Source organism: Haliotis asinina, chromosome 2 (genome assembly GCF_037392515.1).
Source record: "Haliotis asinina isolate JCU_RB_2024 chromosome 2, JCU_Hal_asi_v2, whole genome shotgun sequence".
Classification (NCBI taxonomy): Eukaryota; Metazoa; Mollusca; class Gastropoda; order Lepetellida; family Haliotidae; genus Haliotis; species Haliotis asinina.
This window is the reverse complement of record NC_090281.1, coordinates 44597596-44622053: the sequence shown is the minus strand read 5'-3', so window position 1 is coordinate 44622053 and position 24458 is coordinate 44597596. Positions and strand designations below refer to the sequence as shown.

Sequence of the window (24458 nt, the reverse complement as noted above, 5' to 3'; positions counted from 1 at the left end):
ATGTGGCTTTCATGACATTGAGGTCTGTAGTTAAAATGTGACTTTTGCAACATTGAGGTTTGTATTTAAAATGTGGCTTTCACGACATTAAGGTTTGTAGTTAAACTGTGACTTTCACAACATTGAGGTTTATAGCTAAAATGTGGCTTTCACGACATTAAGGTTTGTAGTTAAAATGTGACTTTCACAACATTGAGGTTTGCAGTTAAAATGTGACTTTCACGACATTGAGGTTTGTAGTTAAAATGTGGCTTTCGCGACATTGATGTTTGTAGTTAAAATGTGGCTTTAGCCGCAATAGGTATTTTTCAAATGTGGCTTTCTCGGACGGACACCTAAATAGGGGAGCAGAGAATGTTGTTGCTGCTACATTCGTGTGAAGCATTTATACATGGATTTGTTACAGAATCTGTCCCGGAATGCAACACTTTTGAAAAGAAATGATTTCCCGTTTTAATTGAATTGTTTATACAGTCATATGCTATTTTGTTTGGTTTACTATCTGTTACAAGATACAGATGTCAGTTACTTTCAAAATATGAATAAATCAAGCTATCACTCTTTACACCCACTTCATTTATCACTTTTTCTGTTTCATGTTTCATATTTCTGTCCTAGTAGTCGCTTTCCACTTGGCATGATCAATCTCCAATCAGGGCATTTCATATATTGTACGGAATTACAAGGCACATCCTATTTCGTATGATTAACCAACCATAACCTTTCCACTTGGCATGATCAATCTCCAATCAGGGCATTTCATTTATTGTACAGAATTGCAAGGCACATCCTATTTCGTATGATTAACCAACCATAACCTTTCCACTTGGCATGATCAATCTCCAATCAGGGCATTTCATTTATTGTACAGAATTACAAGGCACATCCTATTTCGTATGATTAACCAACCATAACCTTTCCACTTGGCATGATCAATCTCCAATCAGGGCATTTCATTTATTGTACAGAATTACAGGGCACACCCCATTTCGCATGATTAACCAACCATAACCTTTCCACTTGGCATGATCAATCTCCAATCAGGGCATTTCATTTATTGTACAGAATTACAGGGCACACCCCATTTCGCATGATTAACCAACCATAACCTTTCCACTTGGCATGATCAATCTCCAATCAGGGCATTTCATTTATTGTACAGAATTGCAAGGCACATCCTATTTCGTATGATTAACCAACCATAACCTTTCCACTTGGCATGATCAATCTCCAATCAGGGCATTTCATATATTGTACGGAATTACAAGGCACATCCTATTTCGTATGATTAACCAACCATAACCTTTCCACTTGGCATGATCAATCTCCAATCAGGGCATTTCATTTATTGTACAGAATTACAGGGCACAACCCATTTTGTATGACTAACCAACAATATTCTTTTCAGTTTTGAAATACTTATATTGTTAGAAAATGAAAATGCTTGGTAAAAACACTTCGACTTGCCAAACTACATTGGCACTATAAACTGCAACCGCAATAAATCCACAATCACATGTAGTGTGCTGACGGGCCTTGAAACATAAACTTGGTGAACTATGATTGAACAAGTTTAGTTTTCTGATACTTTTAGCAATTATGATTTTTATGTGTGAGTGAGTGTGTGAGTTTAGCTTCAGGAATATTCCATCAATTCTTTGCTGTTGGCCAATCAAGTGTTAAATCTTCCTCGTCTTCACAAATTCATCTACATATGTACAATTTCTGCTCAAATAAAACAGCGCTGAATTTCAAACACCACATGTAATATTTCCCTTTGGATGGTCCTAAGCCCGCAAATATAAGTCTGATATTACTATTACAAGCATAAAATTATAACATATATCTACACAACTGATATGAAGTCTGGATCATTAATACTGGTAACGAAGGTGTAATGGGAGACAAATTCTGACAGTATTAAATAATACTAATTTATTTTTCAGTTATGACCTGATTAATAATATCATCAGTAGTGGCGGAGAAATAGTCAGAGACAGGAAGGTTAAGGCTGTTACATTTTGGGAACCAGGGAAGCGAGGTAATTTTAGATCTGTGCCGAGTGAATGTAGGTCATGAGAGGTTGGAGAAGCAAGATGAGAGGTGATAAATAGCCTCGAGATACCAAGTTGAGATACAGGAGTGCAAACCTCAAGTCGAGAGTCAGATGTGCTCCTCTGAACCCAAAGCCTTGGTTCTAGAGCATGTACACACTCATTATCTGCCACTAACTTTCATACTAAGGAACAAACTTTTGATTGTGACTGAAGCCTTGCGGCTGAAGTCTCCTAATTAAGTGACAAACAGATTGGGTTGGACCAGCAACACTGAGAAGATCATTGTCTTGTGTATGATGGAGGAACTACAGTAAAGGTCCAAAGCGCCCTCAGGTACAGACACTGTACCTCTCGCACATCCCTAATGGTCAGGACCAAAGTACGAGGGTAGACAGTAGTTCCAGTAGTATATACAATGGGGGTTTTAAAACACTTTCAAGAAAAGTCTCTACAAAGCCTTATTTACTAAATAAGGCTTTGGTTGGGTCCTTAGCTCTTGCTACTATTACCCCTACTACTTAACGTGTGTTGGAGGTAACACTGTGCCTATGTCACGTTTATATCGATGAAACAGTTTAACGTGAACCGCCTACGATCACTTTGGTGTTCGTAATAAAGGCTTGCTGGGCTTTTTGTATCCCCTGTTCTATGTACTTTTTTTTCTCGTCCTCGCTGATAGCAGACTTACGAGACTTGGACCGAATATCTTGTTTCATTCCGTTATATTTTGTGAGTTCAGAGAGGACTGAACGAAACTCCTCTTCTGAGATCTTACTATCAGAGAGTGCCGTGGAAATACGCTCACTCACTGTGTTCAGATTTGCTTCGGCCAGAACCCTGATCTCGTCGTGTTTCAATGCCTTACGATGCAGTCTGCGTGATACTAACTTAAGCGCCAACCCTAACACCCCTGCCACCCCAGCTGTTATTTCAATACCTAGCACTATAGGTGCAGCCACGATGGTAGCCAACAACCCAACACCTGCCGCCCCTAGTCCCATGCTGGTTGCCATAAGGGTAGTGTCAGCCCCATCCACGATATTGAAAGCTCTATGGTACTTCTTACATAGTGCTTTCCGCGTGTCACGGTCTTGTTCTAGTTGGCGTTTCATATCACATAACTGCCTCAAGCGGAACCCATCTACGGTTTCCAGCATCTTCGCTACTTCCTCTACGACTGGGTACAGACCCATCCTATAATATATATTATGAAAGATATTTTAATTGGGTTTCAGTTAAAAGTCTATTAATGAATTTGAAGTCTACAAGATCTAGACTATTAGTCAGGGTAATAGGTGAGAGTCTAATAGAATTTCCTGTTGTAATAAAAACCCCACTGAGGCTTATTAAGCGATTTATAGGGTCCGCGTAGGTATCCCGTTGTATAACAATACGACAATATTGGTCTAGGTGTTCGTCAAACCAGTGTATTGACACCCCGGGTAAAATTTGGTGTACTCTTGAGGTGTTTTCATTGTCTAAATAGGAAAAGAAGACTTCTATGATGAGTGTGAAAGGGGGGAATATTCTATCAAGATATCTACTATAAGTATTATTGCTAAATGTTAATTTATTTTTTGCTACAGACTTTAACATATTTTTTTCGATACCAATAGTTATCATGTATAATTCACTCTCCGGAATGAAATCCCCGGGCCAGATACCGTTATTCCTAATCTTAGAGACCAACTCCAATTCTTCCACCCCATCTTTTAATGTGATATAAGGTGAGGTGAATGTTAAGTTGATCAGCCATTTGGGCTCTTTAAAATCTGATAACGACACCCGTCTGTACACGTTGTCTTTGAAGTGCAGGATATATAAGGCGTCTTCCTCACCAGGCTGATCGAATCCCTCCGTATCTCCTAGGTCGTTAAGCGTAGTGTTGGGATGACTGGTCATTATTATACTATTACGATATAATTTCCAACTGGTTTTCTGATAATAATTCAGGGGTGAACTTCATACCCATGAAGTGTATGTTGTCAGGCAGGAAGATCTTGGTTAGTGATATCTTGTTTTCCACGATCACGTTGACCCCCTGCAGACTGGTGTTGGAGCCGACACTCACCCGCACGTAAACGTTGCAAACTTGATACTGGTGTCGTTTCACCCACCCGAGTTTGATTCCCTTCACGATCTCGACATCATTCCCCGATGGTTCCCCTAGGTAGACTTTGATGATCAGTGTTGAGTTTGCCGGTAGACTCTCTAGTATACTGACCACGCCTTCGAATTCAGACACCAACTGCAATATCACGTTTTGTATGGCCGGTTTACTCGATAGCATGTGAGCTGCCATAGTGTTGAGTGGGCTGACGACTACGCTACGCCTCTGAGTTGGGACGTAAGCCACGAGCAGGGTTCCATTGTTCACGACTTTGTTTAGGTGGTTGTCTTTGTTATCCGTGAATACGTAGGGGGAGCCGAGTCTAATATTGAGAAACCAGTCGTTATCGGGTAACAACACCCACTTGTCATCTTCGGTGAAGACGAGCATATATGGCTTGTTTCGGGCGACGGTAGTGCTCTCAACATCGTCTAAGTCGAACAGTTTACCCCCGAACGATGGGTATATTATCCAGTTACTACCGGTGTTGACAAGGGCGTACTTAGTGTTGACTGTTGCTCTTGTGGTATCTACTATATCACTTAGGGTTCCACCGGAGGGGATTTGTAAATGTTGTTTTTCAGTTGCAAGGCGTACGATTTACCATCTACTCCGGGAGCGTCGAAACCGCGCGTGTCTCCAAGGTCGGAGATCCCGATATTGACGCATTTTTTCACTCCGGGCCCTTGTGCGCTGGTCATTTTACATGAAGCGTTAAGCTGAGGTATCCTATATTTACAGGATTATGATTTATATCTAACACCGATATTATCGGCTCAGGTATGTTGCCCTGGGTTAATCTCTTATACTGCCGTGGTGAAAACGACTCGGTTCTACCGTCGTTGTATTTCTCAGTTTTCACCGGCACTGCTCTCAGTATAGTGGAAGGGTGACCTCCTTGAATGTTGTACGTTGTGCTCACCTGACCGAGATGAATGTACAGCTCTCGGTACGTTACTAGGTCGGGTAACTTCGTGCCTGTGACGGTTGTTGTTGGTTTTATCTCGTCAGGAGACATACCGAGTATCCTAGCTAATGGTCGGCCGAGCCTCAATGAGGTTCTTCCGTTGTTGATTAACACCACTGTACCGTTTGAGTCGTTCATCTTGAGTTCGGCTCCCAGGGGTTTGAAGACCTCGTCGTTTAGAGAGCACACGCTGTAGTAGCCGTCAGTTATCTGGCTGCGAGTTCCACTGACGAACAGCTTATTGTTGCTGGCGTTGATGTTAGTCCATTGCGGTAGGTAGGTGATATCGCAGAGTGCGACTTCGAGTTGGCCTGACGTGTTATCGATCGCGTGCGTCAGCTGAACGGCCTCACCGCTCGTTATTCCTGGAAGTGTTATGTACATATTATAATATATAATTTATATATTATAATATGGACTTAGCACACTTGAAAATCGTGGTGGTAGGTAGTACGGGGTTTAAAACAACCTTTATTAATATCTTTGAAAACTATATCGTGTCCGTTAATAACGCGCAGGCGGTGGTAAACTGGAATCAAAACCCAATGCAGTTTTGGCAGAACCAACTCAACTTTGCTGTGTGGTGTGCGACGACAGGGTCGGGTGTGACACTAGACTACGGTATAGACGAACTGAGTAAGGCAGTCATTTTGTTTCATATTTATTATCAAACGAGACGAATATTGAAGGAAATAAGTGCTCCTCTTCCCCAAGATAAAGCGTGGAGTATGACGAATAACCCCTATGATAAACGCGCTTATGAACGTGTTTGTGGGGAGTTTGAGATTCCAACGAATAAAGACTTTCGCCTTCCTGGTGTTAACCATGGTCTCGGTATAGTTCTCGTGTACTTCTACAGGTCCGGAACATATCAGGCCGGTTCTGCAGATGGTACATACAAACCAAGCCGTCATACATTTACAGGTCCCACAACGAATGAAAAGATCCATGTCAGCTGCATAAAGCAAACCAATCCTGATGCAGCCACAGCCTGGACTAAAATGATCTCAAAAACATCGAAAGAATTCACTCGTGCTGGTACAATACGCTTGAACGACTCGATTCGAACGTACGTGTGGGCGCTGTTGGGTGCGCAGTCGATGACGCGTTCCAACATCCTCGGTAAGGGAACTGCTTACCACGTTCAGAAACAGTTCGTTGCCAACGTTGAGGATGCTATCAATTCTCCAGTTGATCTCCCGCGGGCCATCGACCGTTACCAAAACGTGTTAGAATACGCCAGATCGAAAGTCAACTACGTGTTCGGCGTGGGGCTGTACATGGCTCCGAGTGATATGCAACTGAGAGTAAAAAAAGTGGTGGGTTATAACAACAAAATAGTTATAGCCACGGCGGATCAAAAGTTGGGTATCAACCCCGATATTAACACCCCCTATATCCCACACATCCCACCACGTGAAACGGGTATAGTGGCGCCACCCCCGGAGTTCATGTGGAGGTACCCCCCACACACCCCCATATTCAGGCCTCCAATCACATCGATAGTAAAACGGCCCTGGTGGTTGGTGGGGTAGCTTTGGGACTTATTTGGTTAAAAATTTCTTAGCCGCTACGTACACCAGACCCGCCACGGCGATGATGGCTGCCCACAGGTTTTGACTGAGCCACATGGCAGTTTTAGCCAGAGCGCCCAACAACCACGAGACGATGCTACCCAGGATGCCGGGAAGGGCTTCGGCGGCTTTACCAGCCAGTTTAGCTAGGCCTTCCCCGAGTTTTTTTATCCAGTCTTTAACACCCCCGGCAGGTGTGGGAGTTCCCCCGCCGCCGGCAGGCCCCACAGGGGTACCCCCTGTCAGTGACACCACCAGGGTTGATATGATGAAACCCAATGCAGTCAGAATGCTGGCGATGGTGATCCCTTGCTCCCGGAACAATATCCGAATCCTGTCTGCTAACGTGGTGTCTCGGTGGAGGACTTGATTGATGGTTTCCCGCACACGGTTGGTCTGGGATCTAAGCTTTTCTTTGTAGCCGGACGCTGTCTCCAACCAGGTCTGCCTTTCATCTTCCAAATTACGTATTCGTTCCTCGATGGTGGCTTTCATAGACTCGTCCTTAGTTTCACCGAGTTTTTCTTTTTCATAGGCGATGTGGTCGTCTATCTCACTCATTTTGGCCGTGCTTTTCCAGAGCTGACCACGAATGGTTTGCATCAACAGGTCCAACCCCTTCAGTTCCCGAAAGGTAATTTCGAGACCCGGGAAGGGCTTGTTCTTGTAGTCGGCCAACACCTTTTCAATATCATAAGTCATGTTTTGATCCGATGTGGCGTCCCTGATGCCTTCCAGACTTTGAACTAACTTCGGAGGATACTGCTTAGGTCGCGCGCCACTGTAATCTATGAAGCCTAGTTCATCGCGGACAAAGTTACTCCCATGTCGACTGCTCAGTGTTGATAAAGCAAGCGGTTCTCTCGTGCGTTTATGCACGAGATCGATCTCCGGGTGAGCCTTCAAACGCAGCGTGCCATTGCTATCGAGGGTAAACCTGGAATAGTTCCTTCCCAACGGCTTGAGTTTGGATTTATTTTCAACTGCGTTGTAATAATCGTCGACGGCGCCCTCCATGAGTGAGCCACCTAGCGAGAATGAGGTCTCCTGGTCATCATTGAATGCCTGGGCACTATCGTCCCACATATCATCCATAGGTATGTCTTCATCCATTATTTAGTATTAAAAATATATTTCATTTATATATAACAATGTACGGCAGAAAATTAGATCCTTTCAGAAGATTGAGAGAGCCATTAGGAGCCAGAGCCGTGCGCCAGTCGGTGACCATCACCAACAATCCCAGCAAGATAGACCAGAATCAAACTCTGCTGGTTAGATTTCCAAACCTTGGTGAGAATGACCTCATTGTACCAGGCACTGTTCGACTGGCGTTCAATATCACGTTGACCTCCGACAACGACAAACGCGAGCTAGTGCGGAACGTGGGTCGAGCTATCATCAAGAAAACGACCGTCAAGATCAGCGGTAACGAGGTGCTGAGTATCGACGACAGCGACGTGTTTCACTGCTACGGGGATCTCTGGAAAAGCGAGGGAGAACGAGTCAATGATGTGTACCAGGGTATCAGCAAATCAACCCGGTCACGTATAGGGTATGCCTTCACGACAGACCAGCTAGACAAGCTATCGGACGGTGAAAAGGCCATCGCTCGAGCATACGGGAATCGATTCTGCGTGCCGCTCGACTTCGAGTTGCTCACGGGACACGCGCCGTTTTACCAGGCCGCGCTGGGTGATAGGCTCGAATACGAGCTCACGTTTAACGACTATAGCAAAGTAGTGCGTACGCCGAACGGTGATGAGGCCAGTTATGCCATAGACAACATCTGTCTGGAGTTCGACATGGTCACTAGCCCGGAGCTGGCCAGGCAGGTTCGAAGCCAGTACTCTGGGAAGATGGCTATCCTGTACGATCGCGTACTGAGGCATAGATCAGTCGTGCGAGATAAGAGCGACACTGTGTGGAATATCAACCTGAACGTGCCGGCGCGATCGATGAAAGGTATCCTGGTCGTCCCCGTGGAGGATTACGAGCCATTCCGGAGGGACAGCGAGAAGTTTTTCAACCCCGAGATTGAAAAGGTGGAAGTGACCATCGAGGGCGTGCCCAACCAGCTGTTCAGTCATGGTATGAGACCACACCAGCAGTGGGATGAGATAAAAAAGCTACCAGTGGGGGATTACATAACAAAGGACCTGGACCTCGGCTCCGTGCAGATCGGTGAATACCTGACCACCAAGTACGCCCTATGGTTGGACATGCGATCCACGGATGATGATAAACTGCACGGTAGCGGGCGCTGTATAGATAACGGCAGCGAAGGGATAACCATCCAGATTACTAAGAAGGCTCAACCCGCTGGTAAGTTGAAATTATATCTGTACGTTATTATGGACGCGCAACTTAATATAGACAATGGGAGATTCGTGCAAGCCATCTACTGATGGGGGGTACCCCCCACTCCCCACTGACCCACACTGCGCCATAGTGTGCGGGCAGACTGGCTGTGGGAAGACCGTTTTCGTGTTGGATATGTTGGAGGGTTACTACAAGGATGTGTTCGATAACATCGTTATCATGTGCCCTACTCTGAGCATGAATAAAACGTACGCGCGACCTTGGGTGATGACGGACCCGGACGTACACAAAATCGACCCTGGAACACGCCTGCAGGACTGGTTGAAAGCTCTTCACAAGAAATTTAAAGGGGAACCGACGCTGTTTATACTGGACGACTGCAGCGCTAATCGCGAGATAACAAAAAAGAGAGACATGCTATCGTACCTGGCCTTCTCCGGCCGGCATGCAAATCACAGCGTCTGGGTGCTAACGCAGAAGTTCAACTCGGTGTTGAAAGACCTCAGGGAGCAGACGCGATGGGTGGCCTTATTTCACTGCAAGGACAGGGATTCGTTCGAGGAGTGTTTGAGAGAGAACGATGTGATGAGCAAATTAGAACGGGAACGGGTGAAGAAACAGCTCGCTGAAACTAAACACGCTAAGCTCGTGCTCAAGACCGACCAACCAGTAGCATATAGGGTGTGCTAAAGCTAAGCAAAGCTAAGCAAAGCTAAGCAAAGCTAAGCTAAAGCTAAGCAAATGCTAAGTATAGCTATGATATTTGAAGTGTTTGTCGTGTGCAACTTAACCTTCATTTCTCTGAGTTTTGTCTGCATCGGGTATTATATAGTTAAAACTAAATCTTACTTGTTATATTATAAGATGGAGTGTGAGGAATTGCTCGAACAATTGTTGGTACCTGGGGTAGTGGATGATGATAAGCGAGAGAAACTGGTGGCGTTGGCTGTTGGCGGCAAAGCCAAACATTACTTTGGAGACTACACTCCGGATAAAATTCACAAAATGTCAGCCGAAGAAATCGATAAGCTGTACGCTAGATACGAGTCCCGGCTCGGAGCAGAAATGACAAAGACAATAGGATCGGCTATGACCCAGATATACACCGGTATTGTGTCATACTTCCTTCCCATTCCACCAGAGCGCCGACTTTACCTGTGGGAGGACCTCGAGAAAGACCCTTTTATCGAACACGCCGTGAGCTCTATCAGCTGCGGGCTGTACCACAAATATGGTATGTTGTTGGCTCCAGTGACGGTGGCGATTATCACGGCAAAGCATTGTCAATTTGAGAGAAAAAATAATAATAATAGTATAGATGGATGCTGCTCCCGAGGTGACGGAAGTGACACAGGAACCAGTGAGGGAAACCCCTCCCGAGGTGACGGTGGAGACCAGGGAAACAGTAACCAGGCAGAAGAATCCTAAGAGAGTAGCTGCCGGTAAAAAAAGGTGGTGTAACCAACATAAAATTATTACAGTGACCAACCCAACCCGACTGTTGTTGGTTGTAGGCGTAACTGCTGCCTTGGCTATCTCGTGGTTATATAGTGAGGGAAACCCTCACCGTGAGGTGGTACCCCCCAACAGTGAGGTAACCCCCACTGTCGACCCGCATATCATGTTATAATTTAAAATATTTTTATATATACATAATGTCTGAGGGGAAAACGTTCGTCAACGACGCATACCACGCCACAGTGGTCGCCAGTCTAGCAGTAGGGTACGCTCGGTTGACTAAAATGGTGCTTAAACAACCAACTATCAAGCTAGATTTCAACCTGCAGGAGATGGGTATGCTCATAATGAACCTTGGTATGGCGATGGCCACAAAAGACATCCTAGTAAAACAAGGGATAATACCTGATAATATAATGAAATAAATATAGGATGGCCACGATAGCTATGATGGTCGGTGGGGCGTTAGTGAATGCCCTGGCATTTTCCGGGAGTAATTTCCTCTTCTCGAAACTACGAGATGATCACGCGGCTGAAATACAGGAAGAAAGGAAGCGGCACGATCTCGCTACTGAGAACTTACAAAAGGCACAGGCCGAGTACGCTAAAAAACGCCTCCAGAGGATCGATTTTATTAACGAACAACTCCAGCGTGAAAACCATGCCGTTCAAACATTCAACGATGTCGATGAAGCAATGAAAGAATACTACCTACTAACTGGTAAACGATTGGAACCGCTCAATAAACCCACACTCGCTCAGTACTACACACCATCCAAGGGCCAAGTTATCAATATATTCATGATCCAGCGAGGTGACAAGTATCACTACACATGGATAAAACACTTTAGCAGGCTGTTGTATGACCAATCGGCACACAGAGAAAAGACCCACTTCTGTGAACGATGCCTACATGGCTTCACACGAGCTGATTTATTAGAATCCCACCGGGATGATTGTCAAGGTGTGGGGCAGACGGCCATACGAGTCGACATGCCTAAGGAAGGTGATAATATCCTAAAATTCGGTAACCACAAGAACCAAATGTCTGTGCCTTATATCATATACGCCGACTTCGAAGCCTTGGTGGTGGGGGATTCCCCCACACCCCCTAGTGGTGAGAGCTTTACCCACAAAACACAAGAGCATAAAGCCTGTGGGTTTGGATACATTGTCGTCCGTTGTGACGGGGAAACGAAAGCTCCGGTAGTGTATAGGGGCCCTGACGCGGCTGAAAGGTTTCTAAAGTGTTTGCAGGAGGAAGAAAAAATTATTAGGAATGCATTGTATAGAATCGCTCCCATACGTATGACCCGAGTCGACAGGCTAGCTCACGCTAGTAGCACTAACTGTCACGTGTGTGACTCACCACTTAACGGTGATTCGGTGAGAGATCACTGCCACATAACTGGTAAGTATAGAGGCGCCGCTCACAACGCGTGCAACCTCAAGCTTAAAATCAACCCTAAGACAATAAACATCCCCGTTGTCTTTCACAACTTGAGAGGGTACGACTCACACTTGATCATGCAGGCCATCGCGAAAATCGATGGTAATATAACGTGTATCCCCAACAACATGGAGAGATACATCTCCTTCAGCTTAAACGGACTTAGGTTCATTGACTCGTTTCAGTTCCTCCTGTCGTCACTCGACAGTCTGGTCAAGGCCAACAATACCTTCCCTATCACCGATCGATACACAGACGCCGAGACTAGACCCCTGCTTATGAGGAAGGGTGTGTACCCCTATGAGTACATGGATAGTTGGGTCAAGTTCACCGAGACCAGACTACCCCCTATTGACTGCTTTTATAGCAAGCTGAATGAGGCGTCCGTCTCACGAGATGATTACTCGCACGCGACAAACGTATGGAATAAACTGGGTTGTAAGAACCTGGGTGATTATCACGACCTGTACTTGAGGACAGATGTACTGCTGTTAGCCGACGTGTTTGAGACGTTTAGGCGGACGTGTTTCAAGCAGTATAAACTCGACCCCGCATGGTATTGCACCAGCCCAGGTCTGTCGTGGGACGCCTTGCTTAAAAAGACCGGAGTTAATTTGGAATTGCTCACAGATTACGACATGCACCTATTCATTGAGAAAGGCTTGCGAGGTGGGATTTCCATGGCATCCAAACGATACGCGAAAGCAAATAATCAATACGTGAAAGGTTACGATCCTAACAAGCCAACCAATCACATTCTCTACCTCGACGCAAACAACCTGTCCGGCTGTGCCATGAGCCAGTATCTACCTACAGGGGGATTCGAATGGGTACCCCACGTTGATGTTATGGGGGTTGCACCAGATTCGAACAAAGGGTATATCCTCGAGGTTGACTTAGAGTATACCAAGGAATTACACACATCGCACAACAGCTACCCCCTGGCCCCCGAACGTATGAGGGTTAACCCAGACTGGATGTCTGAGTACCAACTTGTTAGGTGGGCGTGTGACAGACGTTGAAAAACTCGTGCCTAACTTAATGAATAAGACCAAGTACATCGTTCACTATCGCAACCTACAGCTGTACCTGTCGTTGGGTATGAGGCTGACTAAAATACACAGGGTGCTCATGTTCGACCAGAGCCCATGGATGGAGCCCTACATCAGAATGAACACAGACCTACGAAAAAAAGCCACCAGTGATTTTGAGAAAAATCTCTACAAGTTCATGAACAACTCGGTGTTTGGTAAGACTATGGAGAACCTGAGGAAACGCGTGACCGTGAAGCTGGTTCGGTCGAGTGAGGAAGACAAGCTCAGGAGATTGATAGCCAGTCCGGCATTCAACCGTAGTAAGATATTCACAGACAACCTGGTTGCCCTACACATGAAGAAAAGCCACATAAAATTCAACCGGCCTGTTTACGTGGGGATGAGCATCCTCGATTTATCCAAACACCTGATGTACGACTTTTACTACAACGAGCTCAAGAAACAGTACGGTGACAGGTGTGAAGTGCTGTACACTGACACGGATTCCCTGCTGATGGAGATTCGAACCGAGGACGTGTACGAGGACATGAAAAAACACCTCGATTTATACGACACCAGCGACTACCCTAAGACCCATGCCATACACAGTACGGTAAATAAAAAGGTCCTAGGTAAGATGAAGGACGAGTGTGCTGGCACGCCCATAGCCGAGTACATAGGTTTGAGACCTAAGATGTACTCCATACTGAAAGCCGACAATAGTGAGATCCGGAAGGCTAAGGGGGTTAAGAAGTATGTGGTGAAACAACACATCAAACACGCCAGATTCAAGGAAGCCCTGTTCAAGACCCGTACCTTTAGGCATAAAATGAACACACTTAGAAGTGATGGACATAAGATATACGGACTGACTATAAACAAGACGTTGGAAAGGAGCTAGCGCAGTAGATAAGCTAGCTAAAATAGCGCGAGTACCCCCGGAGGAAGCCAAAGTGTGGCTTGAAAAACAAGCCCTGTGGCAGATCTATTTGCCGGCACCACGCTACGTGCCTAGAAGGAGGTTCGGTATTAACATACCTAATAGCGTTCACCAGGCAGACCTACTGTTCCTACCCCACGACAAGAGGTACAAGTATGCCTTAACCGTAGTGGACGTAGCCAGTCGTTACAAGGAAGCCGAACCCTTGACCACGAAAGATTCGGCCCAGGTAGCCAGAGGATTCGAACGCATATACAAACGCAGTCCGCTGACGTGGCCAACAGAGCTGCAAGTTGACCCCGGACGGGAGTTCATGGGTGCCGTGTCACAACTGCTAGCCAAACACGATACAAAGGTCAGGCGTGGCACGGCCGGAGCCCATCGCAGCCAAGCCATAGTTGAGAGATTTAATAGGACTTTGGCTGAGCGCTTCTTCGGCCATCAGTATGCTAGGGAGATGGTCACCCCTGGAAAACGATCGACTGAATGGGTCACGAGGTTACCCAAGGTGGTGTCGGCAATCAACCATGAAGTTACCCGTCTCACCGGTAAGAAACCGGCAGACGCTATCAAACTAAAATCAATAGTTGCAGAGTCGGCCGCTCCATTGCGTGGGAAGGAGAAACAGATACCAGATAGGGCCCTAGTGAGGTATCTATACCAGCCGGGGGAACACGAGGGTGATAGCCGTAAGCGGGCCACCGATCCTATATGGTCAGTCAAAACTTACAACATAGATAAAGTGGATATGAAAGCCGACGAACCTAACTTATACTACTTGAGGGATGGGCCGGGTAGGGGGTTTGTAAGAGAAGAATTATTGATCGTACCGTACGGCACAGTGTTACCTCCAACACACGTTAAGTAGTAGGGGTAATAGTAGCAAGAGCTAAGGACCCAACCAAAGCCTTATTTAGTAAATAAGGCTTTGTAGAGACTTTTCTTGAAAGTGTTTTAAAACCCCCATTGTATATACTACTGTTCCGGTAAATGGAACACCATCCAAGGTGTGGTATAAGTGGCGGGTAGATCAGATACCTGTCAGGTATAAACACCATCCCTCAAAAAACTCTTTGGACACTACCTCCTCTAGACACATGTACATAATGCACACTGAACCAAACATTGGTTTCAAACTGATATTATCATTGTTCACATACCTCACTGCCAACTTAAGCCTGCCTGCCTGCATTAGGTTTTTGGTAAACCTAACTCAGTTTTGTTCTCAAGTAGCCACTGCATAATTTAAGTGCTGTATGTAACCAAACAAAACTTTCACTGGAAATCTCATTCAGTGCATAGGGGTTTAGACAGGTATATGCATGTATACCAGAATGTATTTGAGCATTCAAATATGTCAAAGACACATCAAAGCATACGTTTATAATTCAGGTCAGACTTTGACACAAAGTATAGCTCTTTGTTCTGATAGAGTATATCTCATGTCAAAGTTTTAATTTTAACCAGTCAATCACTTCCTGGTTGGTGAAGATAATTTCACACTACCCCTGTCCCCTATGATTACACTCACGCCTTACTTCACCAGCCAACACCTTACCGCACCAGCATACACCTTACACAACCCATCACCATCTTACCCCACCCATCACCATCTTACCTCACAAATCACCACCTAACCCAACAAATCACCACCTTACCCCAACTATCACCATCTTACCCCAACCATCAACACCTTATTCCACCCATCAACACCTTATTCCACCCATCAACACCTAACACATCCATCAACACCTTACCCAACTCATCAACACCATACCCATCCATCAACACCTCAACCCATCCATCAGCACCTCAACCCATCCATCAACAACTCGCCCCATTCATCAACACCTCCACCAATCCATCAACATCTCCATCCATCCATCAGCACCTCAACCCATCCATCGAAAACTTGCCTCATCCATCAACACCTCAATGAATCCATCAACACCTCAATCCATCCTTTAGCACCTCAACCCATCCATCAACACCTAAATCCATCTATCAACACCTCAACCCATCCATCAACACCTCAACTCATCCATCAACACCTCAACTCATCCATCAACACCTTACACATCCATCAACACCTTACCCCACCCATCAACACCTCCACCCATCCATCAACACCTCAACCAATTCATCAACACCTCAATCCATCTATCAACACCTCAACCCATCCATCAACACCTCCACCCATCCATCAACACCTCAACCAATTCATCAACACCTCAATCTATCCATCAGCACCTCAACCCATTCATCAATACCTCAACCCATACATCAACAACTTGCTCCATCCTTCAACGCCTCAACCAATCCATCAACACCTCAATCCATCCACCAGCAACTCAACCCATCCATCAATACCTCAACCCATCCATCGAAAACTTGCCCCATCCATCAACACCTCAAACCATCCCTCAACAAATTGCCCCATCCATCAACACCTCAACCCATCCATCAATAACTCAACCCATCCATCAACAACTTGTCCCATCCATCAACACCATGAACAACTCAACAACTCAATCAACACCATACCCATCCATCAACACTTTTTAACCAATCCATCAACACCTCAATCCACCCATCAATACCACACCCATTCATCAATACCTCAACCCCTACATCAACAACTTAACCCATCCATCAACACCTCAATCCATCCATCAGCACCTCAACCCATCCATCAATACCTCAACCCATCCATCGAAAACTTGCCCCATCCATCAACACCACAACCCATCCATCAACAAACTGCCCCACCGATCAACACCTCAACCCATCCATCAACAACTTGCCCCATCTATCAACACCATGAACACCTCAACCCATCCATCAACACCTCAACCCACCGATGAGCACCTCAGCCCATCAATGAACACCTCAACTCATCTAGTCTGTCGTACAGACTCTGAAGTATATATATCCAAGAAAGCCTGTGCAAGTCTAGAAAAATGTGGCAAGTCTAGATTTTCATAGCTTCTGAAAATGAAGAAAGTCTCAGGGTTCCATTTCATTATATTATTTTTTTTCACTATGAACGTTTTTTGAGTAAAATATGTTCATTTCAGAGACTAGCTGTTAGTCTACAACTCATCAACAACTTGCCCCAACCGTCAACACCTCAACCCATCTATCAACAACTTCCTGAATAACTTAGAGGAATAGACTTGGTTTGAAACATAATCTGTCCTAAGGGGTCAAAACTTATGGGAAAAAAGACAAAGATTTTAAAAAATTATCTTTACAATAGTTGTTCATAGAACATAACATAGCCAGTTGACTTACATGCCTACAGTGTTGAGGAAAACATTACTTCAGGGGATTCCCCACCTGGGGAATTTTTCAGTGAGCGTTGCAAGAGGAACAAACACGACTGTACTAAGAGCATCAAAACATCCTTCATGTGAGTTAAAAGTTGACAGATTTTAACAACTCACAAAAAGATTGCACATGTTATTCAATGTCATCCAGAAAGTATGCTTTCACAGCAGATTTGTCTTCAAAATGGAAAATCATTCACTTTATTTTCACTTTCACTCCTAAGCAGAAACACCCCTTTAACAAATGAACATACGAGGATAATGACAAGTCTGAACATAATTGTCATTCTTTAGACACTCAATGTTTAATACATGTATAGCTAAATATTTAATTTAATTAATAATTACAAAGAGAAAGTTTTTTGTAGGTGTAAAACTTCACCATTCACATATCAATTTCAACAACTACAAGTAGTTGGGGTCTATTTCATTTTGAATCATATTTCAATTCATCAGGAAGTCGCAGATTGATGTGGACAGCAGCCACCTTAGATGTGATCATTAACAGTGTAACGCTACACTGCAGTTGTGAAAATTACTTCACCAGATTTGTTGGTCTGTCTTGAGCGTCTAGTTTGTTTACAAGACACACTTTCATGGCAGGAGTACATTTTAACAGCCATTTTGCCTTTCCACTGAACAGTTTTCTCAAGATAATCAAGACAGGGCATTCTTTTACACTGATGTATAGTTTTGTTTATCTGTCACATAAACCAATCTGATACCAAAAGTTGATATATCAAACAGACCCGTGAAGGTCCCAGGGTAGAATAGGCCTTCAGCAACCCATGCTCGCCATAAAAGGTGACTATGCTTGTCGTAAGAGGCAACTAACAGGATCAGGTGGTCAGGCTTGTTGACTTGGTTGACACATGTCATCGGTTCCCAATTGCGCAGATCGATGCTCATGTTGTTTATCACAGGATTGTCTGGTCCAGACTCGATTATTTACAGACTGCCGCCATACGTCCGGAATATTGCTGAGTGTGGCGTAAAACTAAACTCACTCACTCACTAATATATCAAACAGATAAGTAGGTGTGAGTGAGTTTAGTTTTATGCCACACTCAGCAACATTCTGGCTACATGTAAATAAGTCTGGGCCAGACAATCCAGTGATCAACAGCAAGAGCATTGATCTGCACTGAACCGATGACATATGTAAACCAAGTCAGCAAGTCTAACAACCCGATGCCCCTAGTCATCTCTGACAAAAAGCATGACTTACAGAAGATCAGTTCTATCCACATCTGTCTTTTTGTCCCTGGAGCAGAAATATGGACGGGGAACAGCCACCAAATCGATGGATCATCAATCTTGGCAACTTATTTGATTTCCTTAGAAAATGTCTTTGGTGTGTTGTCGCTGTCTGAAACCTCTGCTTCAGATACTGTCAAGAATCAGGTGTGTTTGTTTGTTTGATTTTGCAGTCAGCATTATTACAACAATATGACAAAATACTCATTTCTTGAAATGAATGGTTGACATCACAAGCATCTGTTTCTCCCATATGGAAAGTATAGCTACTTAAGTCACTTGTTACAACCATGGGTTACAGAAGACTGGACCTTTACAAATTATATGCAGTTATGAGAGTTGTCTGCTCACACTTCTTCCAAAACATTTGGTTTAATCCCACTTTCAGCACTATCTAAGAAGTGGAATGATTCAATTTTCTAGTGTAAGATCATATTCATTATCAGAAAGAAAAAGAGCAAGTAGAGATGGAAACAGTTCAAGCAACTGCCATATCCGGAAACTAAGCCCACCCCTACATTTTGATTCCAAATTGTTTCCAAAGAAACTTAAAAAAACAGAAATGCCAAAAATCTGCAAATAGCAAACACCACCTTAGGATATGCCACACATATCTGCCAAGTTTTATTGAGTGATATTTTAGTTTTGCCCTGAAAAGAAACCCACAAATGTTTCAGACTAAGTCCAAATTGTTTTCATGGAAGTTCAGAAAAATGAATATGCCAAAAATCTCAAAATCTCAAAGCAACCACTTTAGGTTCAGTTTAATATATAACAGTTTCTCTTGAAAAATATTGCTCTGTAAAAGAAATGATTATGGACAGAAGGACTAGGCCTTGACTATATCCCCCTACATTATATGCTGGGGTAATAATGAGTGAGAGAATGTGGTTTTCTGATGCTATCAAGAATATTCCAGCAATATCACTGGGGGACACGTGAAAATGACTTCACATATTGAACTTATGTGAGAAATCGAACATGGGTCTGTGGCAGGACTAGTGACTGACTTAACCACTATGCTACTCCACTGCCACTAGTGAACTAAATGACACCAGACCATGATACTGCTTTCACTGTTGCATAATCTACTTGTCAGACCTAATCAGACAAAATAACTGTAAGATATCAAAAGCCAAGTTAACTTTCAAGAGAGTCATTTTCATCGCATGCAAATATCTCTAACTGTGGAATTATTTCAGGGGAAGACGAGCCTTCTGAAAACTACGTCAAGGACAAGTTTTCACAGGAGAGAGGGAAGTACCTTGAAGGGCTCTGTCACCAGAGAACGTTACAGGAAAGAAGATTTAAGTTGTGGCAGTTAATTTACATGTTTTTTCAAAGAAACTCAGAACACAATATTGAAAACAGACAAGACACATGGGAATCTGAAGAAAACAACCAACCTGTACAGAATGAAACAGGAGTTATCCATGACATGGGCTTGAGACTGAGAATCAGAAAGGGAGAACCAGCCAGTGAATCAAGACCAAGGACATTTGTGAAGGTTGACCAATCTGGTTGTGACCCTGAAGCAGACAGACTGAACCAAGGTAGCAACATTCCAGCTGCATCAACTATAGACGCTGCAGTATCTCCACATTCCATCTCCTCCTGTGCACTTCCTCTTGTTGATGAAGGTGATAATGATGGAGAGTGGGCCATACCTTCTGTGACAAGACCAACTGGAAGAACTATTCCACTGACTCCAATCAACAAGTCAGCTACATCAGCACTGGCTGTATTAGGCCAGAACAACAGCCCATCCCAACTCTCCAAGCCCCCAGCTTCACAGCCTACATCAGATTCTTGTACCAGCCTCAGTCCAACCATGCACGTTCCAACGAGCAACACAAGTTTCCATTTGGACAGCCATGTCCATTCAGTATCAGCAGCCATCGAGTGTGAAGGTGTACATCCTGAAGATCCCCCTAGCCAAACTAAGGAACCCATAGATGACTCAGGTCCATCAGCTTTAGTTCTATATTCGGAGGATGAAAATACCTCGGACACACCACCTGCACCTCTAACTGGTCTGAAGGAAGTGACAGAAGCTGAAGGTATCACTGCAGGAGACACGTCTCATGCTTGCAGCAGCCCTGAAACAAATGATATACTCCTGAAGTCTGATAATGCTGTAGGAAAGGTATCTCCTGAGGAAGGTTCTACTGCTGCTTGGAAAGACAGCCCGGTCCATGGCCCAACCTTCACTCAAATACCTCCTGTTGTGGCAGCTGCAGTTGAAGGACAGATTCTGAAGACCAAAGATTCAGCTAAGATGAATCTCAAACCCGAAGGACCTGACAGCCTGGGTAAACCTGCATCCTCCAGACTCCAGATATCTGAGCCTGACATAAGCAGCTCTGCAGGCCCAACACTATGGACTGGTGAAGCAAGGGAAACAGATAAAGATGTCCATGATCCAACATCCTCATCCAGCAATGGTGCTCATAACACCTCCACACAACCTCTTTTGGTCTGTGCTGAGTCTGATCAGTCTTCATCTGCAGCTTCTGAAGCCGTAAGCTCACAGGTAAGGCTGATTCTTGCTTCTCTGCATGTTTAAACCCATTCACGATGCATCACCTGCATCACCAAATATCTCCATGCAAACATTTAAAATCATACGGTAAATGTCCTTTGAAGCTTTAAACAAAATATTTTTGAGAATGCTATGAATGACAGATACCTGTCATTCCTTCTTAATCATACTACAGTCATCATTTCTTCCTCTTAGGTGGGTCTATCCTCTGAGCTGCCTGAAGAAGACAAGGTTCACAGTAAGCCAGACTGCTTTCCTTCAGATACAGTGGACTGAGTCTGGTATGTATAATAAATGTTCTTCAGCACTAATCTTTTGATGGCCACGCTAATTGCTGAGCTGTCTAAATAATACAATCACCTACTTTCCACACGATTTCCATGTATCATAATCTACATAAAAACATGTCTGTTTGTTTTTAGGGAATTAGGACAATTTGTTAGAAATTCTAACGAAAAAATTACAACATTCTGTTGCAGTAAATCTTATTTACTTTTCATTTCAGTTTGACCAGCTTCAAAGACTTATATCACAGCAAACATTACTTTTGCTATCAAACTTCAGGTACATTGGGACTCTTTCTTGAGATATTCTGATAAATCACTTTCAATATTAGGTTCTTTAATCTGCTTCCTGTACCTATAAAGCTGCATGTAGGTCTAAGGATACAGAGTAAGAATGTTGTGCTACATCAACCTTATAGGTGGATGCTTTGGTTCTTAGTTGAAACAGGTGTCAGAATTGTGCAAGAATTCAGTTTCTTGTCTGCACCATCTCAGTTTGAACATTTTCACAGAAAAAATCCATGCATGAGACAATGGGGAAACCAACTGTACTCTCCGACCAGCAGAGATGTCATTGGAACTCTGAAACAACAGTCTAACCACTGCAACATACAAGTCCAGCCTAACTGTGTCTGCAGCAACTGTGTGAACATTTTGGGAGAAGCTTTTGATCAACCAATCAGCACAAAGCACAGAATCTCTTTCTCATACTATTGCTATCGCAATTGTATGTTGAAAAAGACCATAGCTATCTCAATAGTTGTTTCCCCAGCAACAGTTACTCTATTTATTATAAAAGGTGAAAAATCCTTAGTGTTTCTTCCTAAGGAAAAAATCTCACCTTGAGTACTGCTAGACACATATTAGATGATCCTGCGCACTAAACGCATTGTGACAAGAGAGGCGGTACAACGAATTGGGCGAGTACACTTGGCTGCTACAGGTAGCTTGACGATTATGCATGTGCAACACATACTAACCGTGACACGAAATCAACACTGCTACCGATTAACACCTGTCTCGCTACTGTTTTACACCTGTCTCAATGCTGTTAAACAGATTTCAGTTGCAGTAAAAAATGTCCAAGTTAGGAAAACATGGGCAAATAGTTCATTCTCAGGCAAGGGAGATAGCATACAATGTTATCATGTATATGGACAAAAATTATGCAACCAAAGCAGATTCTCTTTTACAAAGTAGCCTTGCTACTGGACTCTCTGCATTAAGGCAGAAGGAGGTAGGAGTGCGAGTGGACCTACATTTATCAGTCCCACAAAGTTGCGCAAACCCAAAACTTGCAGTTACAAACTTGATGATTTCGACTGGTGTGCAGTCCGTCAATTTGTACAAAGTTTATATGGAGTAAAAAACAACTACCCACTCTGGATACGATGTATGATATGGCAATTCGTTGGGATTGTACCTGTTTCCAAATCGAGTGTGCTATAACAATTCATGCGTGAAACGCACGGGGAAAATGAACTTCTCGATATTTATCAGACAACCTGTCTCCCTCTTGTTTCAAGTGGATCGTTCTGTGGGGCGTTCCCAAGTATGCAAATTGGGGTTATTTGTCAGGTCGTGGATCATCTTATATGTGTTTACCAGTAAATCTGGTACGTTTGAAAGGCATCCAAATCACATATCCTTCTACTTGTACTGTCCATATTATATCTCAGTCACCTGTAAATGTGTACGTCTATCATGTTCAGTTTTTCAGATCCACAATGCAAACAATTTTTTTCTAAGTTCAGATAATCTAAGCTTGTAATTTGCTGTTGGTTTCAACAACTTGCTTTACTGTTTGCCAGTTAACTGCTCAGTGCTGATTAAATACTTGACCTGCATTAAATTGCTTTAGTCATTATTAAACAATGTCATGATGGAAGTTCCAAAATGAAGTTGACTCCCCTAAACATGTCCATGACTCCCTCTCATGACACTAGGAACTCATGATGACTCCTAAATTTTCATGCCTAGGACAAACACTGCAAAGCTACAACCCTTATGATGAAATATTGATGGAAAATACACTGGTGAAAAATCTGACAGGACTACTCACCTAGACCATGCATTCAGTCTCTCAAACCAACAAGTGCTGACCCTCATGCAGTGAATAACGTTCAGGTACAACCACTGTGAGTCATATCTGATTGAATTTGAAACTAATGCTGCGATAGCATTGTTTCCTATATGAAGTGACAGACCAGCAGGAAGGAAAAACTAGAATCTCTGCTAAGTTTCTAAATGTTTACAAGGGATTGACAGCTGAAATGTAACAATGACAGTGTAGTGTCTGGGCAATGTTTGTGTAATGACCATGATTGCAAGGTATGTTGGCCATGCCATCTATGACAGGTTTTCAGTAGAATCTTAAAAATCACCTCCCCAAACATTTTGTGGTTTATTGCAATACAAATACCATTTGTAACTGCTGTAATAGTTGTCAAATGTGATATTACCCCATTCATACAACCACATTTGCTCACATATAATTTGCACATATGTAAGTATATGTATACGAATGAGCAATATGGGTTGCATGAATGCATATATATGCAAATTTTACACACATATGTAAACTTACACCTCACCAGCACTAGGTGCAAATTTGCTACATGGTATAAGTAAAAGTTATGGGGGTGAGTATTTTCTGTCTCTGAATGTGGAAACTGTCATATCAGCGCACAGTACATTTGCTTAGGGTAAGCATTTGTTTCCTGTTGGTTGCACTATGCCTATTTTCTCTGGTTACTGTTGGAAATTCCATGTACTGTACCACTTGAAGATGAAAGTAATCAAAAGGCTGAACTGATGAAGAAGCACAGAAAAAACAGGGAAAAATTGAAAACTCAAATCAGGAAAGAAAGCATAGATGGAAGCTTCTAGTCATCTCTACCTGGGTTATCATGGGCAAATGAAGATGACCGTTCATTCTTCAATCTCTGAAGATGTAGTGTAAATCAATGTATAGAGATACAAAAAACAACCCAATTTATTTGTGGTTCTAGAGAGGACATCCTTTTTAATTATATTGAATGTTTATTCATTTGACAACCTTAGTTATATTTTAATGCTTCTGAAGATTGATATGCAGAATGACATAATAAAACATTCTTTTTTTTTTTTTGAGG

General features: G+C 43.6%; 2 protein-coding genes across 11 annotated transcripts in view; one reads left to right on the top strand and one right to left on the bottom strand.

Annotated features, from left to right (window-relative positions):
* LOC137273780 (anaphase-promoting complex subunit 5-like) overlaps positions 1 to 24458 on the bottom strand; it is a 134199-nt gene that overhangs the window by 76023 nt on the left and 33718 nt on the right. Inside the window, exon 1 of one of the 10 annotated variants that reach the window (XM_067806636.1) lies at positions 23387 to 23485. The exons of 8 other annotated variants lie outside the window; for them this stretch is intronic. In XM_067806636.1, coding sequence (XP_067662737.1) covers positions 23387 to 23433 — 47 coding nt within the window. In that variant the 5' untranslated portion in view covers positions 23434 to 23485. Of the gene's footprint in view, positions 1 to 23386; positions 23486 to 24458 lie in introns of those variants that run through there. One more of the 10 variants, XM_067806635.1, reaches the window with a different exon arrangement.
* LOC137273783 (uncharacterized) lies at positions 17256 to 23176 on the top strand. The gene is made up of 4 exons (XM_067806640.1): positions 17256 to 17324; positions 19701 to 21031; positions 21236 to 21321; positions 21546 to 23176. Exons 2-3 carry the CDS (start codon positions 19829 to 19831, stop codon positions 21314 to 21316), a joined length of 1284 nt encoding a protein of 427 aa, XP_067662741.1. The 5' UTR covers positions 17256 to 17324; positions 19701 to 19828; the 3' UTR covers positions 21317 to 21321; positions 21546 to 23176.

What these genes read in the sequence shown, in the direction of transcription:
- LOC137273783 (XM_067806640.1), top strand. Translation starts at nt 19,829, where the DNA reads ATGTTTTTTCAAAGAAACTCAGAACACAATATTGAAAACAGACAAGAC. An exon ending in CTGAAGCCGTAAGCTCACAG is followed by an intron (nt 21,032 to 21,235) that starts GTAAGGCTGATT and finishes TCTTCCTCTTAG; the next exon opens with GTGGGTCTATCCTCTGAGCT.